Here is a 16,602-nt window from a genome sequence, read left to right as displayed (position 1 = left end):
GGCTATTCTTGCTAGCTTGTTTTTCAACTTGTAATGAGATTGTTTTCTAAGTGAGGAAACTACCTGAATAAGCAGTTGTTAAACATTTTAATACAGTCCTACTTGTCAAAACATAATTTGAATAACGAGAATAGCACTCAGTACACTGCATCCCTCTACCAAGGCCCAACAGTTCCCTTAAATTCAATCAAACAGCACTAAATTGGGGCGCCCTTAGCTCAGTTGGTAGGGCGTCCCCCCCATGGGCCTAGGCCAGCAGCAGACCCGGGTTCGATTCCAGCCCGCGGTCGTTTCTGCATGTCACTCCCCTCTCTGCCCCATTTCAACTCTGTCTCTCTCTGCATTATCAATAAAGCATAAAAATGCCAAAAATAATTCTTAAAAAAAAAAAAACAGCACTAAATTGTACACTTAGATATCAGTCCCTTTAAATATGCCAGATTTTTTAATCAAGCATTGTTTGATTGAAAAAAGACCAACCAAACAATGTTATAGAAAGTGAAAACAAATGCCCGGATCTGCCCCCTGATTTGGATCTGCACCAACATTTTAAGTTTTATTTCCTGACCTCTTCTGCATCCTTCCACCAATTAATAATAACCTCCTTGGTGGGGATAACCAGCAGCAATAAGAATTACAGTTACATTTCAGCCTTTGGCCATGCTGCTTGTTTTTCTTGCTCGCTTAGCACTCAGCACAGGGATCAATTGTATTAATTGGGGAAACCTTTAAGCAGCTTTAGAAAATCTGGTTGTCTAATCAAGAGTACAAAATGAAGGTCTGACATCATATTGAACTCATATATGGAGTTCATTATATGTAATAACCTCATGTCAGATATTTGTTTTATGCCGTTGCTCTTCTCTGTGGGTACAGAATAATTTACATAACTTACATGGGACAGTTAAGTATTTGTAGGCTCCATAATACCCTCTGTGTAAACAAACAGTTGAGTGGAAAATTAAGTTTTCCACACAAGGGACACACTGTTAACACCCTTAAGCAAAGTATTTATAAAGCATTAAAGCATGTCTTTCAAAGGCAACAAATTGGTCCTTTTGGGTCGAGATGTAGTTGTAAAGGTGAAAAGGAGCCTGATCCTATTTAAGCTGCCATAAGTCAACTTCTGTATTTCGCAGTCATTCTAAAAATCCCCTTTACAGGCATTTGCTTATGATACTGTCATGTTCACAAACAATCCATCAAACAGCCGGGAAGCCAGTAAGCCTTGTACTCAGTCAGGAGCTTCGATCTGACTGAGACAGACAACAGAGAGTAAAACAGGGGTGATGGAGATAAAAAGACACTCGCTGAGTGGTGGAGGCAGACGGTGTGAGACTGATCGCAGCGTCATGATGCCTGACTGTGTCTCTGTGACAAACACTGTTGCTGGAGGGCAGGCCATGAAAGCAGCCCAGTGCAGTCACACAAGCAGACTCCTTATGTCTTTGTGACAGCCCTGTCACTGTTTCTGTCCTGGTTAAAGAGGCTGACTAGAGATGGAGATTAGTTTGGTAGAGATGGAGCAGCTTTCACAAGCTGAAAGGCCACAGAGGGCTCATCCTCTTGACCTGTTGTTATATGTTGAGAAATGGCTGTACCCCAGTTGCCTGGAAACACAGGACTCAGTGTTGCCAAGGAACATCTCTTTGTCCGTTTCGTTGACATTTCTTTCCCTCCAGTGCAGCCTCACACTTATTTATCTTAAGTCTCTCCATTTCACACACTGTCTTTTTGTGTCTCTGTGTCCTTTCATTTGTGTCCCCCTGCCGTTCATTGATTTTTCTGAAGTACCATATAAGCGTGTTTCCAGGACAACAGAGGTCTCAGCCTTTAGGGTTTTGTGTCGCTCTGGCTAACTTGTCTCTCCCAGAATTACTTGTTGCACAGGGAGCAAAATCACTTACACCCAATAGGCTGTGGACTGGAGGGGCTGTAGTGTTCTGTTGTTCTACCGTACGCAATGGGAATTTCTGATCTCAAATCAGGTGGGGTGCCTTCAAGTGACAGCAGGCTCAGGATTCACTGCTAGGTTCAAACTGCTAGTTGTTAGCAATAAGCTTGAGACAGACAAGTAGATCTTGAATCTCAGGTTACTGGGTTTACAGGCAAGTCAAGTTCATTTGTATAGCACGTACAACAACTTGCCCTGAGTCAGCTGTGATTGGCTTCCTCCTCCTACAAAGGATTTGAGGTATAGATAAGGAATGAAGGGATTTCAAAGCTGGTATAGAATCAATGTGCAACATAATAAAAATCGTCAACAAAAACATAACAGAAGGTATTACAGTAAAATGGGAATACAAAAGAAAGGAATCTACGATTATTCAAATGGAACAATAGTAATACAGATACATTTTAACGTAACTAAAAGTTTGAGAGAAAAGATCTTTATTGAGTTTGCTTTTAATAAATGTATGGTTCTAAGTAGACCTTAATTTAGGTCGTAGAGAATTCAAGACATGAATGACTGAAAGCACCATCAGCTGACTTAGACTTTGTTTTAATCACAGGTCTTTGCTAAATAATATTTAGAGTAGTCACAGTATGTTAGTTAGATTCATCAGTCTTTTAACTTGGAGGAACAATCATGTGAAAATATATATAAATCATGTGTGTGTTCGCAGACACCTTCACATACCATGACCCAGTAATAGAAGGAACACATTGACTTTATTTTAAAACTTCATCATAAAATAGAAATCTACTCATTATACAGTCACTGGTCTAGTATTTGTAAGTGGCTCACCAGTTTAGATGTGATGGCTGACAAGAGCAGTTTGAAGTCTTAATATCTTCATCCTGTCCCTGTAGTGTAAGTATGACTTCTGCTGGATCTGTCTGGAAGAGTGGAAAAAGCACAGCTCATCAACAGGAGGCTACTATCGCTGCACCCGCTATGAGGTCATCCAGCAGGTGGAAGAGCAGTCAAAGGGCATGACTGATGAGGTACACACACACTGAGACACGGACAGACACACACACACACACACACACACATATCTGACAGTCTGGCCAGCGATTTGGATGGGTTATGCCGGTAGAGGGCAATGTAGCCTTGGCTCTTTAGCAGGAATTAAAAGCAAGCTCTCATCGTCATACATACTCAAATGTGGAATCTTTTGCCCTAGGGGTACCTACCTTAAGTGACATCACCCCAGGCAGTTTGTCAGATCAGAAAAATGTGATTTTCTGGAGCCACAGAAAAACCTCTTCCCATATGTTTCAGTAAGACCTATAAACAGACTTTGATGTGTTAAACTGGTGGAGTTCCCCTTGACATTTTTTTGAAATAAATAACCACCACAATAGACTGATAAAGATACATTTTTTACAACCTTTTTTTTACATTGACTTTTTACCCAGCACTAAAGAAACATCAGCACAGGTACTGTACGTATTTATATTTTTCTTACTTTGATATTTTTTTTTGTTTTTTACTCTTAAAAGCACTATATTCATAGTGGAAAGCACAGAAATAATTTTATTGTACAGGACTGCATATAATTATAAACGCTTCAACTGAACTTGATAATGAATTTGATTGTCAATTATCTCATTGTTTATACTCAACTTAAAGAAGCGAAAACATGATGGTGTAACAAAGCACCAAGATTAGCAGTTCGATTGAAACATTAATCCAAGTAAATTTTTGTTGGGAAAAGTATGTTGAAACAAACATAGATATTTGAAAATGTCAAAGAATTGTGCTTGTCAGTTTGCTTACACATGTACTCTATGCAGCTTAAATTAGCATGAACACTTAAACATATGCATTCACCTTTGTCAAACCCCCGTACCTTCATCAACGGTAAAAAAGAAGAAGTCCATTCTCAGTCCGCACCAGCGTCCCTCCCAATCACAAGCACTGATTTCACCTCTGGCTCTACTCACTTATTTTGACTTATTTGGGCCGGTCTCAGCCAGAGTACCTACACACGCCTGTGAGGGGGAGCAACACTCTCTGGAGTTTATTGACTGTGACTGGTGTTTCATCATGGTTTTTCAGGCAGAGAAGAAACACAAGAGCTTTCAGGAACTCGACCGTTTTATGCACTACTACACCCGTTTCAAGAACCATGAGCACAGCTATCAGGTAACCACCTCTGACTTGGCCTTCTAATGATGTGATGTCTGCTTTGTATGAGGCACAGTCATGCATTGGATGTTAACTGGCACCTGTCTGTATATGTGGCTGGGCTCTCTGAGGCATTATACTGTCAAATGTTCAATATTTCTGTATCCTGTACATCTATAATAATACTGGAGAGACTGTCCTACTTTTTTGGGCTTGTTATTGAAACAATACATCAGACATCACAGCCCACTTTTAAATGTGTTCAGCCTCATATCTGGCATTCTCTTCAGTGTTTAGTCCAACAGTTCTCTCAAGATGTTTTTTTTCCAATAATCCACACATAAAACAGCTTCTGTCCTCTGCACAATAGCTGGAGCAGCGCTTGTTAAAAACAGCCAAAGAGAAGATGGAGCAGCTCAGTCGAGCCCTAAGTGGAAGTGAGTCAGCAGTCTGCCACAACAGTATCACTCTTCATTACACATTTAGACACATCTTAATCTGGTCCTCTGATACTGAGCTTTGGGACATGTGCAGGAGGGAGAAGAAACACAAAGGTGTTTCAATAATGTATTAACAACAGTGGTTCTGGTTATTATTCAGCAGGCGTGTCTATTTTGCAATAAGGCCGTGCTTTGTGTAAAAAGTTTGTTGAGTCCTGTAAACCTTCGTCTGTACAAGCACTGTCCGCCTGTTTAGCATCAGTTGAGATATAACGGTAGAGGTGGTATCTACATTAGTCTTTATAGAAATAGAAATAGAAATGGTTGATCATTACTCTGTGATTAGTGGAGTTTTGTTCAGTTGAAGGTTGCACAGGTTTTCCTTTATCATATAGTGACAGATGGCAGGTTTTGTTCTCTAAATATGTGTCCCAATTACGGGGTGTATGCAGCCCACGAGGACCGCCTCCTTCATAGACCACGAAGGCCGGACCAAAATTAGACGATCTGGTCCACAAAATGTTCCATCATCTGCTTCAACAGCTTTTCCAGCTACTGCTGTTACCTAGCAACAGAGCTGCAGTTGGACACAATGAGAAAGTTTTAATGTCCCTCTGTTTTGTGAACCATAAGCCGTTCTGTTTAGTTTAAGCATGATGATCGAACATATGTCCGCTTGCTGGCGCCACTAACTCTTTGAAAGACGCTACGTCACAGAAGCGCCAATAAATCCTGGGGATACGTTGCCCTGAGAAGGATTCTCAGTCTCTAATGATGGTCGTGCATGTGTAGATCTAAAATGGTGGGGGGGCAGGGGCTCTGCGGGAGGATGTTTTTCCTATTTTCAGTTCCTTGTTTCCCATCAACCTAGACCCCTAGAGATCATTCATTTGAAACAGTTCCTTCATCGCACTTAGCACATTGGAGCTTTTCCTCAGTATGCTTTGTGCAGAATTCCTCATTTAGCACTGATCTGCTTCGAAGTGTAGGTGATTTAGGATGAATTCAGGGCTGTATTCGACAAAAGGCAGGTATTCATTTTGTTATCTGAAACTCTACTTCTTGTTCCCAGGGGAAGGAGGACCACCTGACACAACCTTCATTGAAGATGCGGTCCTAGAACTTCTGAAGACTCGCCGCATCCTCAAGTGCTCTTATCCTTACGGCTTCTTTCTGGAGCCCAAAAGCACAAAGAAAGAGATCTACGAGCTTATGCAGGTTTCAGTGTTGAGAGAAAAAGACAAGTGTTCACAGCAGCCAGTCTTGTATGGGCCATTAAAGATTTGGGACTAAAGCTTTCAACCTCATGAGCTCCACAGTCTACCCCAATTATACCTGCACATCTCAGCTTCTACTAAAAGATCTAGAGTTATATTATTTGTAATCACATGGAAAGACACATTTTGTATTTACCTAATACTATTGGCTTTTCAAATTCTGTAAAGTGACCATGCAAGGCTTCCATAGCTCCTATAATTTTTGTAAAAGCTTATAAAATTGATTGATCATACATTGTAGCAGTAAAAGTAGTTCACTTGAAGGGTTATTTCTTAAGTCCCTCTGTCCTTGAACATCCCAATCTGGAATAAATTAGACATTAAGTTAAAGTTTAATTACATTCAGACACTAAACCCTCTCATTCTTTTGAGTTTGCTAAAAGATCTCTCAGCCAACTGTATTTCTCTCCTCAGACTGATTTAGAGATGGTTACTGAGGACCTGGCTCAAAAAGTCAATCGGCCTTACCTGCGGACGCCGCGTCACAAGATCATCCGGGCGGCGTGTCTGGTGGAGCAGAAGAGGCTGGAGTTCCTGGCCTCGGTAGCCAGGGGTGTGGCCCCCAATGACTCTCCTGAGGTTCCCAGGCGCAGGTAACATACAGACTCATCTTTATAGAAGAGAGAAACTGTATTACTGCTCCAGTTGAAATGATCAAATGAGACTAATTAGGTGTTTAGTACTTAGAGTTACTCATATATGTATTCTGGCTAAATGTTGTGTGTCTTGGTCAATTGCAGTTTCGCTGGCGGAACGTGGGACTGGGAATATTTAGGCTTTGCATCACCTGAGGTAATCATTACAGAGCCTTTATTGTAATTATAAGTGTTGTTCAGATCTTTGTAAGCTGACACTTGGTCTGAACATGTTTTCCAATAATTTGATAAACCTACAGGTAGAGTTTAGCCTGGGTGGTAAAATAAACATCAAACCAGTTCAAATCAAATCGATACTTTCTTTCAGAGTTGTCAGAAATTGAATTGGATTCAGTAATAACATAGTCACCACTGTATGCACCCATATCTGTGTTAATCCAACAGAAGATGCGGCTACATTACGCCTGAATCTCATCTGTCATCTGCAATCATTTCCATGTTTAGGTGGTTAATTAGTGTGATTGTTACATTTACTTGTGATTGGTATGCAGCCTTTGATTTTATGCATTAAATGGATAGCTCATGAAAACTGGAAATGTGCTCATTATCCACTCACCACTATGGTGATGGAGGGTGAGGGAAAGTGAGTCCATGCAACACTTCTGGAGTTTCAGGGTTAAACAGTGTTGCAGCCAAAAGTGACCTCTTCTTCAGACGTAATAAAACTACAGAATGAAGCGCAACAAGCTTCCTTACTGCTTGTGTGGTCCGCAAGCCCAGATATTCATATTCAACTCGAAAAGAGGTCACCCCGCACATGCCCTTGGGCGAGAGCTTGATGCAGTGTGTGCGGTTTTCCGGTGTGATGCGTGCGAACATGAACGCGGCTCAGGAGGATATCAGAGGACATTTAGGCCTAAGACATGGTTTAATGACTCCGTTTTGAGTTGAATATAAATGTCAGGGCTTGCAGACACTTGGATGACCTTTAACACAAGAGTTACTCTGGTAATGTCACAGCTAATCAGTTATGATTAATTGCAGAAAGTGGAATCATGATTGTTACATACAAGCCTCCATCAATATGTATCTCTCAATCTTTAATAATGCTGCTTTGGCTGCGTAAACAGCTCCGACAAACCACGATGACCCAAAGATCATCATGTTATTTAATATTCTGGAGAAGCCAGATGGTTCAGTGTTCCCCTGTGCACACAGTTGGAATGATTAAAAGCACAGTGCTCTGGCAAACACCTAAGCAGGTTGCTCACGATCATTGCACATTAGTAACAGACGTTTGTAGTTAACACTTACACTCATAAAACTAATGACCACATAATGGGTTGATTATTGACCTGCCTACTTCTCATGCACAGCTTGATGCATGCACTCGATGGTGGATCATAAGTCAATACTCTGCAGTTAGTACTCTGTGTTTCTATTAATGTCGGGTTAATACACGGTGGCAGCTTTGAAACATACAGGGTTTCCATCTGGAACAAATTCCCTCAGCTCAACTACTCCCTCACTCCTCAGACTTGGTGTCTGAGGAGTGAGGGAGTGGTGCCTCCTTCTGAAGTGATAGAATACAACACCAGTATGCAGATCTGAGCTTCTCTGGTTATTGTGCGCATCTGTTAAGTGCATACAGCGGCTGTTTCCCTATCATCACTGAGACAAATGGAAAGATTTGTCTCATCTGCAAGTTTGAAAAAGACATTTTGAAACACTTCGCCCTCTGTTTTCTCAGCGCAATCACAAGTAAAGCTTTGTTAAGAATCTTTCTACTTAAGTTTTACGAGTTAAACAGCCAGTTTTGGAAAAATAATTGTATCATTCAAATCAGGACCCACTGTGTTAATTGTGCTGTTTTTACCATTTCCAAACTGAAATCAGCAAGCTATCGAGAGAGTAAACCTGATGCAGCAGCTCGTCTGCAAGAGACATGACTCACACCGATGCCAGAGGGACGCTTAGAGCAAGCTATTGTGCTTTTATGGAGCATTCTACTAATCATAAAATGTCCAGTTATGTTGTTATAAGCTGTTTATCAGGAACAAAACTCCCTTCTGATCATCTTGTTGTTTTTGTAATTATAAGATATGACGCCAAATGAGGTTATCTACCGTAATGCTTATATGCTTCCTGAACAGTGCTTGACTGTTATTGATTTATCTTTATTGACAAATGCCATTTTCAAGCCAGTATAAAGCATGTAGAAGCTGTAAGCACAAATTAAATGAAACCAGGTAATTTAAACTATTAAAGTCATTCAGTAGTTTATTCTTTCTTCATCGACAATTAAATTCATATTTAAAACTGCCAGATGCCAGAAACACCATAAAATTCTTGAATCATATCTTTTGTCCTAATGAAGAGGCTGTGTCTCAGCTGCAGCAGTTAATTGGGACACCATCGTAATAATCAAAGTGGGATGACACCACCTCACAGGCACAGCTACAGATGGTCCGCTCCATGGTTCTTACAATGCCGGCAGATCACTTTATAGTGAGCTATTTTTAGAGCGTATGGAAAAGAGGGCATTTGGGTGACAGTCTTTTGATTATAAGAATATGACTCAATGACTTTTGCAAAGGCATGAGATGTTTGAACGGAGGATACAGTTGATTATGTCCCGAGGTGCTGATGTGCAGATGTGTGTGTTCAGTCCAAGAAACCTTTTCATGTTGATCTAACATCAGAGAGCAGCCGTGTGTTTTCTCAGTTGACCTCTGACCACTACAAGTACTGAAGCTATGTATACACTACTTAAAAGTGCTCTATTTTTTTTTCAGTTTCTATGTAGTATATGGCTAAATTAGTTATATACTGTTTCCATCTTTGATGCAAAGAACAATCTTCACACACATTTAATGGCAAAAAAAGGTAAATAGGCCCAATTTATGTTTATATGTGTGTGAAATATGGTCGGAGTTACAATAATGAACAAACACAATCTTTTCTTCGATCTACTATCTTCACAATCTTTCTATTTATACTTATAACACTCGTACCGAAAACACTGTTGAAACATTCTCAGTGTAGGTTAGAATCGGATGTGAGCCCCAAGGCTGCGGACATAAACCAAGGCTAACTGGAGACAAGAGTTAGTGAACCTGGTGTCAAATCAATGAAAGCAGACAGGAGGTGTAGAGGTTAGAGCAACTTTAACTTAAAAAAAAACACACAAACATGTAAAGTTTGCTTTTTCACGAGAAGCATCTGCTGTTGTGAACCGTGGCCAACAGGAAGGAGAGATCTCCGAATACTTCTCAAGAAGTGTTCATTTGCAAAAAGCTGGGAAGGGTTAGAAAGATTTCAATCTGTATAGACATGAGTCGTCCACAGTTACGCAAACTATAAATAAACATGATTTAGTTCAACAACGTCTGACTAAGCAGCCGCCCAGAGTTTAGGTGTGTGTTGTCCACAGCAGGACACAACAAACCTCCTGAGGCCAAAAGTTTGCCAAAGTGCATTTTGAAATTCCACAACACAACTACAACTCCAAATATTTTGTAGTCTGATTGAGCTAGGCCATGATTATATGGGAAGCACATGAAGCACTAAGGCTATATCAATACTGCATGTTGGTGTAAACCGGAATCAGATGGAATCAGCTGTTGGCTGCTTAGTCCCAGAAAACAATGGCAAAGTTTAAGACATGGGTTTACCTTTCTTGCACTGACACAGAGGCGGAGCAGTGGCTGACTGCGAGTAATTTTTCGCCTTCACTGCTGGTACTTGAGTCAAATCAGGAAGCAAATGTGGGTGAGCGCGTCATTAAATCCAACATGGACTTTTTTGCCCGCCCACACTCCAAGAGTTTTCAATCTAAAACAAACTAACTAACTTCTCTTTTTTGAACACTCAAACACACAGCTTGCCATCACTGCAAGGAAAAATTCATCTAATTAATTTCTCACAAGTTCTTCTGAACAACAAAGTAAATGTACAACAGAATAAATTTAAACTGAGACAATTCTCCATCTGCAGTAGCCCAGTCAGATCCCAGACCTTAGTGGAGATGTCCAGGAAGGACCTCAGGGGAGCCGTTCACGCCAGACACCATAAGATTATGTCTGAGCTGAAACAGTTTTTTGTAAAGTAGAGACAAATTCCCCCCTGAACATCGTGCAGTTCTGATTTGCAGCTACACAAAGTGTTTGTTTGCAGTTGTTTCTGCCAAAGGACGCTCTAACCAGTTGGTAAATCCAAACGTTTATTTATTTTCTCCACCAGCTCTGTGAACGTGCAGGAAATCTTTCAATAAAAACACAAAACATTGTGATTGTTTTTGTGTTACCGGCTGAAGCACATAGTTTGCCTGTTGTTCTGACCAGTTGATTTGAAAGGGTTCACTTTCTTTTTTTCGTCACTCAAACTTAACCTCGACAAAATATGGATATGGATTCAAATTCATTCTGCAAGTAAATACATTCTTTATATAGTTTATTTTTTAATAACATCTCTTTCATGTTTGATATTCGGTTGCCTCTGAGATTAGTTGGGCATATACCCTCCCACTCACACATACACAGTTTTTTCAAACATCTGCACCTTAGGCCTCTTGTTGCTTAATTACCAATTCCTTACCAGTAGGAGTTTGTTATGCTTGGATTCTTTCTAGACTAATGACTAAAGGCTTGGTCTGGAGATAAAAGGGTTTGAAGTTTGAAGTCTCGTGGTGCTGATCCTTCCACGAACACAAGCCTCACACCAGATTTAAAACAAAGCCCTCTGCTACTCGAATCAGAGTCACGTTTATATATTGACTTATTCATTCTTTGGTTCATCAATAAAAGAGTGGGATATGAATTGATTAAAACAGGAGCCATGTTTTTCTGATCTGGTTGATGACGGTCACGGACCAAGTGATCAGATAAATTAAGCCATAAAGTGAATGTAAACAATGGTAATTGATGACATGTGTTATTGAAATGCCATTTTCTTCTTGATCCTATAAGGAGTATGCAGAGTTCCAGTACAGACGGAGACACCGACAGCGGAGACGAGGGGACATGTCCAGTCTGCGTAGCAGCACACCCGACCCTGACGACCCCAGCGACAGCGCTTTAGGTACTGCTGTGGACGCACAGCGTTCTCCCTCTGGGGTTTCTAACGTTTATCTTGGTGGAGGACTTGGTCATTTCATTAGAGCTACAATATGCAAGTTCAGGAAACTAAAGTGTTATCATCCCACCCCCTCACCTACAATCCTCATCGGTTTCCAACTAATGCAGGAATTTGGAGTGCAGCTTCCAATTTTGAGAAATCACAGCTGCTCAAGTTCAACAAGCCAATATTTGCAATCCATCAGTGTCGTCCATCTTGCTGCTGCTTTGTTTTTGGCTGCCTGGAGTGAAAGATGGTCGGAGTTTGCAGTTCTGAAGCCAGCTAATTGGTTCGGTTTTTCCAACAAGGATAAATTGATTTCAAAAAGATACTGAATAAGTGAATTTCCAGAAAAAGTGCTGAATGCACATGCTCCGTCAGGTGGCTCCCACTTTCATTGGAATGGAAAGGATTTTCCTGAATGGGCGAAATTGCTATCAAAGTGCTGTTGTAAAGAATCAGGTTTTTGAATGTGACTGTTTTGTCAATCTCCTTTTCTCCAAAGATGATGTCGGAGGTGGACGCAGACATGGTCCCCTGATGGTGAGACACAGTTTACAATTTCCTCTCAACCCATCACCTCAGCCTGTTAAACCTTTCAGATGATAAGACATATCTCTGGGCTTGATAATGATTTTGTTTGACCATTTTTAATTTAGTTTTACTTCTAGTTTTCTTTCAAAGGCAGTTTTAAAGAACCCTTTTTAAAAGTTTGATGTACTTCTTCCGACTATGATTTTGCAGACTGATGAATTATACAAAAGAGAGAAGATCAATTCAAGTGTTGAAATTCAAATAAAGTGTGGCTAAAGAGAATCCAGTTGACAGATGGTTCAAGTACAGAGCAAGGCTAGTATGAGTATAGTGTCAAGTATGGTGTCAAATATCCTGTGATTTTATGTCAATCAACATCATGTATATAATGTAAAAAAATAAGGTTTTAGATATTGTCCAAAAACTATAAAACACATAACAGTGTTCGACCGGATGAAATCCTCATTCATCATAGCTAACATGGGCACTGGGAAGTCAGAACACAGTGGGACTAAATCACTATGATTTCATGGGATATGTTGACAGCAAAAATATCCAACATTGCCAAGCTTTCAGCCTTTTGGCATTACAGAGTCGTAAAATGTAAGGCCTCAAAGTCACACACACACACACACACACACACACACACACACACACACACACACACATACACTCACACTCACAGCAAAAAGCAAAACATAAACTTTAAAAGAGAAAAACTGGGTCACAACTGCATAATCTTCTTTATCTGTAGATGGTGCATATCACGTCTGATCATCATTTCTAACCTGCTGCTGCTGCTTATACTTTCTCCACAAAAAGATTTTGCAGATTTGAGTCGAACTGGAGCTTTAAAAACTGTTGGTGCTGTAACTGGATGATGTGGCCTGGTTTCAGGTACTGTGCATAAACTGTGACACTGTGTATCCTTTGTTCTCTTGCAGGGTCTCGGTTCATTTGATGACGACGACCCTAACATTTTACTGGCCATTCAGCTGTCTCTCCAGGACTCTGGCCTGGCTGGGAGTGGGTCCAGCCATGAGATCCTTGCCAACGAAGCCTCTCTTGGCGCTATTGGCACCTCCCTGCCTTCTAGGCTTGAGCAGAGGGCTCCCGGTGTCGAGATTCTCCCTAGAGCTTCCCTAAGCAGCTCAGAACTGCTGGAGCTGGGAGATAACTTGGCCAGACTCAGCAACATCAACATCGGCAGCCATTATTCTGCTGCTACCAGTGGTAACGCCTCTGTGCAGCATCATGACAGTCGCTACCGGCCATATGGGGCCTCTCTACCCATACCAGTGGCCCCAGGTGGCAGCAACTCGTCGACAGGCCTCTTCTCCTCTTCTAGTGACACAATAGATTCAAATACGTATGGCAGCCACGACCCATCCTCGTCCTCTGCGTTGGCTGCAAATGCTAATCTGCTGGGAAACATCATGGCATGGTTCCACGACATGAATCCTCAAGGTATCACCCTGGTTTCATCCACCTCCTCTGACACAGATTCAAACCTGGGCGCACTACATGCAGGCGGAAGGAGCTGCTCGCAAGATGACGAGAAAGCCGGCGTGGTCGTCCTGCCTCAGGAAGTGATGGCAGACGTGGGTTTCTGCTCTCGGAGATTGAGTGACATGGAGGAAAAGGACTGTGCCGTGGCGGAGAGGCCGACCCAGTTGGATCTTGTGGGGCTGGAAACTATGCCGCTACCGTACATGGGTGCACTTGAACCAAGTGGAGACCAGGCAGAGCGCAGAGGCTCGAAGGTCTGCCGTGTCGACACTCCGCAATGTGACTCTATATCCGACCAGCTGCCCAGCAGCAGCTCCTCTGAGTGGGAGGACCAAGTGCACCTAGTATGATATGATTGGCTGAGGCGGCCATGATCTTTTTTATTTTTTTGAAAGGCCAAAAAACACTCAAGGTGGAAGAGTTTTATTTGATGGAATGTAAACAGAATGAAGAATGTGTCGGTTCTTTGGTGGACAGAGGGGGAAGGTATTTTAAGACTCTTAGTTTAGTCTAACACTGCAGTCGGGTCCTTTCCTGTGGTGGCTGTAGAAGCTATCCCCCATTAACCAGCCCTCCTGAAGACAAAGCACTAACTGAAGGAGAGATTATGAATTTCAATGATATATCTCCATAAACGATTCTCTGCTGATAGAAATATGAACTAGTTGCTTTTTCTGAAAGCAGATTTAGGAGACGAGAGATTTAGAGACATAATCCTAGTGCAGGTATTTTATTTTCCCACTGGACTAAAAGCCTACTGTATGTGTCTGGATCAGGTCTGAGGGAGGTTTTTCCCCTTGTGCATAGGCAGCAGTTTAATATCCAATATTCAATCTGTAGGGTGCAGTCTGAGAAAGAGTTCTCACTCCTGCCCATATCTGCCGGCTTCATAGGTGCCAAACACTGACTAGCAAAAGCACAGTCTGCAGTCACCAAGTGGATTATTCACAGCAAGTCGTGCCTGCTTCTTACAATCTCAATGACTCAGCTAAACGGTAATGTGAAAGTCTCCAGCCATATTTTTGAGATTGCGACTGAGGAAAATTTAAATTCTAAAAGCTGTAGTGTGCTGTGTAAATCTGTAGTTCCAGACCATAACGGTTGTGTACTTCATTACGTGAAACACCCGCATCATTCAGACGAGCAGGAACGAGGTAGCACCCATTCATCTCCGAGCCCCGATCCGAGAACAGTTTGAATAGGAAACGTCAAGAGAGCTTCAAAAACAACAAACGCTGACTGGCCCGGGGGGGGGGTCGCTGAGCATCAATCAGCACGCACCTTTCTAACAGCGCTTTCTGAATCCCATTGAAACTCCTGTTAAAACCACGGACGGGGGAACTGCAGCGGAACGAGGAGCGTGACAGACGATGTCGACAGCGAAGTCGTCTTGTTTATACGCAGCAGGAAAAAAAAGGCCAGTCAAAGTGATAATCAAGCAATCACACTCAGATTCCGGTGAATTAATCAATCAAGCCCGAGCCGCTGTAATCAATCTCTTGGTGAGTGTGAAGCGAGCAGAGCCTTCTCAGCGCCCTGCAGACGTCCCGGCCGGCCATCGAGAGAATGTGAACGTGTGTTTGCTCCAACGAGGAGTCCCTTGTTCTTTCAAACGGTTCTCTACACAGTGCCTTTATGTCAATCACAGATATGTAATCCTCTTTCACAAGTGATTCTTCTGAGTGCTAATTACACAGTATTTACAGTGTAAAGAAAAGAAAAACACCTGTTACCTTAAAGTTACTTCTCTCACATTAAGGTTGAAGTTTGCAGACGTGAGCTCTTGGTTTTTTTTTTATTCCTTCAAGAAAATATTTGTAGCATGAGGCTTTTCGTTCGTTCTAGAAGTATTAGGTTAGAGGGTGACACAGATTTCCTATGACTTGGTTTTAATGTCACACTCTCTAAACTTCTCCGGCTTTATTTCTTTTGTGAAGCAGAAAATCTTGTCCTACTTTTCGAAACAGTTGGTTTTCCTGTGGTTTAGAAACTCTAATCACTGTATCGACTTTGTTGATCCACTGTATGTGTGTCACCGATCTTACCTGAAGTCAGACACTAAAAATTGAGGAAAGTTGCAATATGAGGTCGGTAGTTATTTAAAATGACCTTGATCCACTAAAGAAAACGCAATTATGATTAACTGATATGATATGATCTCTTTCTGAACAGACTGAAGTAAATGACCGTTCTCTCTTTTCGAGGAGAAGTAGAGAGCCACAGTAAATCTAAACGTAGCGATCGCTTGTGTCTTGAAGTTGTGAAACTGAGTGCCATTAGGTTAGTTGGACTAACTTTGTCGGACTCGGTTCATGTTGAGTGGGTTAAACGGAGGATCTAACACAAGTGTCCCGCTTTGTGTAACACTATGCTGTGCATGAAACGGGAACGAGTCTGAATAGAGTTTGTACTTCGTATTTCACCTCTGATGTCCAGGTGATTTATTTTCAAACGGCATATAACATTTTGTAACACATTGAGATTTTCTATTGTAAAGCAACTAATCCTTGAAATGCTATTTGCACTTTCATAGTCTATACTTGATACATTCCCTCTTTATATGAAAAAAAAAAAAAGTTTGATGTGTGATGCCAATAAACTATGTGTTGAGTTTTAATTTGTGTGCCTTATTCATACATACAACACTGTCACAGTTTTATCTGAAGGAAAGAACGTTCTATCTTTTAATGGTCCAGTGTGTAAGATGTAGGTGAAAATGATCTATGGCAGAAATTGAATATATAAAATAATCCTGTGTGTTTCATCTAAATGTACGAAATTGTTGTTTTGTTTACCCTAGAATGAGCCCTTTATATTTAAATACTGTTTATTTACTTAAGGAGCAGGTTCTCTCTACGGAGGCCGCAATGTTTTTTTAACTGTAGCCCTCACTGGACAAACTAAACACCTTTTGAGTTTTTAAGACAACTGAAGGTTTCCATAAGATTCTCGTTCATGTTTCACTGCTCTGATAAAAACAATCAAATGAAGTCAACCACGCTCTCTCTCTCTCTCTCTCTCTCTCTCTCTCTCTCTCTCTCTCTCTCTCTCTC

At 41.4% G+C, this 16,602-nt stretch overlaps 1 protein-coding gene across 2 annotated transcripts in view; it reads left to right on the top strand.

Annotated features, from left to right (window-relative positions):
* LOC133965247 (ankyrin repeat and IBR domain-containing protein 1-like) overlaps window positions 1–16,166 on the top strand; it is a 36,352-nt gene extending 20,186 nt beyond the window's left edge. For both annotated transcript variants that reach the window (XM_062399701.1, XM_062399702.1), the window contains exons 12-20: window positions 2,815–2,949; window positions 4,010–4,096; window positions 4,449–4,515; window positions 5,591–5,736; window positions 6,210–6,388; window positions 6,536–6,587; window positions 11,359–11,470; window positions 12,012–12,049; window positions 12,985–16,166. In XM_062399701.1, coding sequence (XP_062255685.1) covers window positions 2,815–2,949; window positions 4,010–4,096; window positions 4,449–4,515; window positions 5,591–5,736; window positions 6,210–6,388; window positions 6,536–6,587; window positions 11,359–11,470; window positions 12,012–12,049; window positions 12,985–13,899 — 1,731 coding nt within the window. In that variant the 3' untranslated portion in view covers window positions 13,900–16,166. The remainder of the gene's footprint in view (window positions 1–2,814; window positions 2,950–4,009; window positions 4,097–4,448; window positions 4,516–5,590; window positions 5,737–6,209; window positions 6,389–6,535; window positions 6,588–11,358; window positions 11,471–12,011; window positions 12,050–12,984) is intronic.
* The last annotated feature ends 436 nt before the right edge of the window (window positions 16,167–16,602 follow it).

This window comes from Platichthys flesus, chromosome 11 (genome assembly GCF_949316205.1).
Source record: "Platichthys flesus chromosome 11, fPlaFle2.1, whole genome shotgun sequence".
Taxonomy (NCBI): Eukaryota; Metazoa; Chordata; class Actinopteri; order Pleuronectiformes; family Pleuronectidae; genus Platichthys; species Platichthys flesus.
Note: the sequence above shows the minus strand (reverse complement) of the source record. Positions and strands in the feature narration are given on the sequence as shown.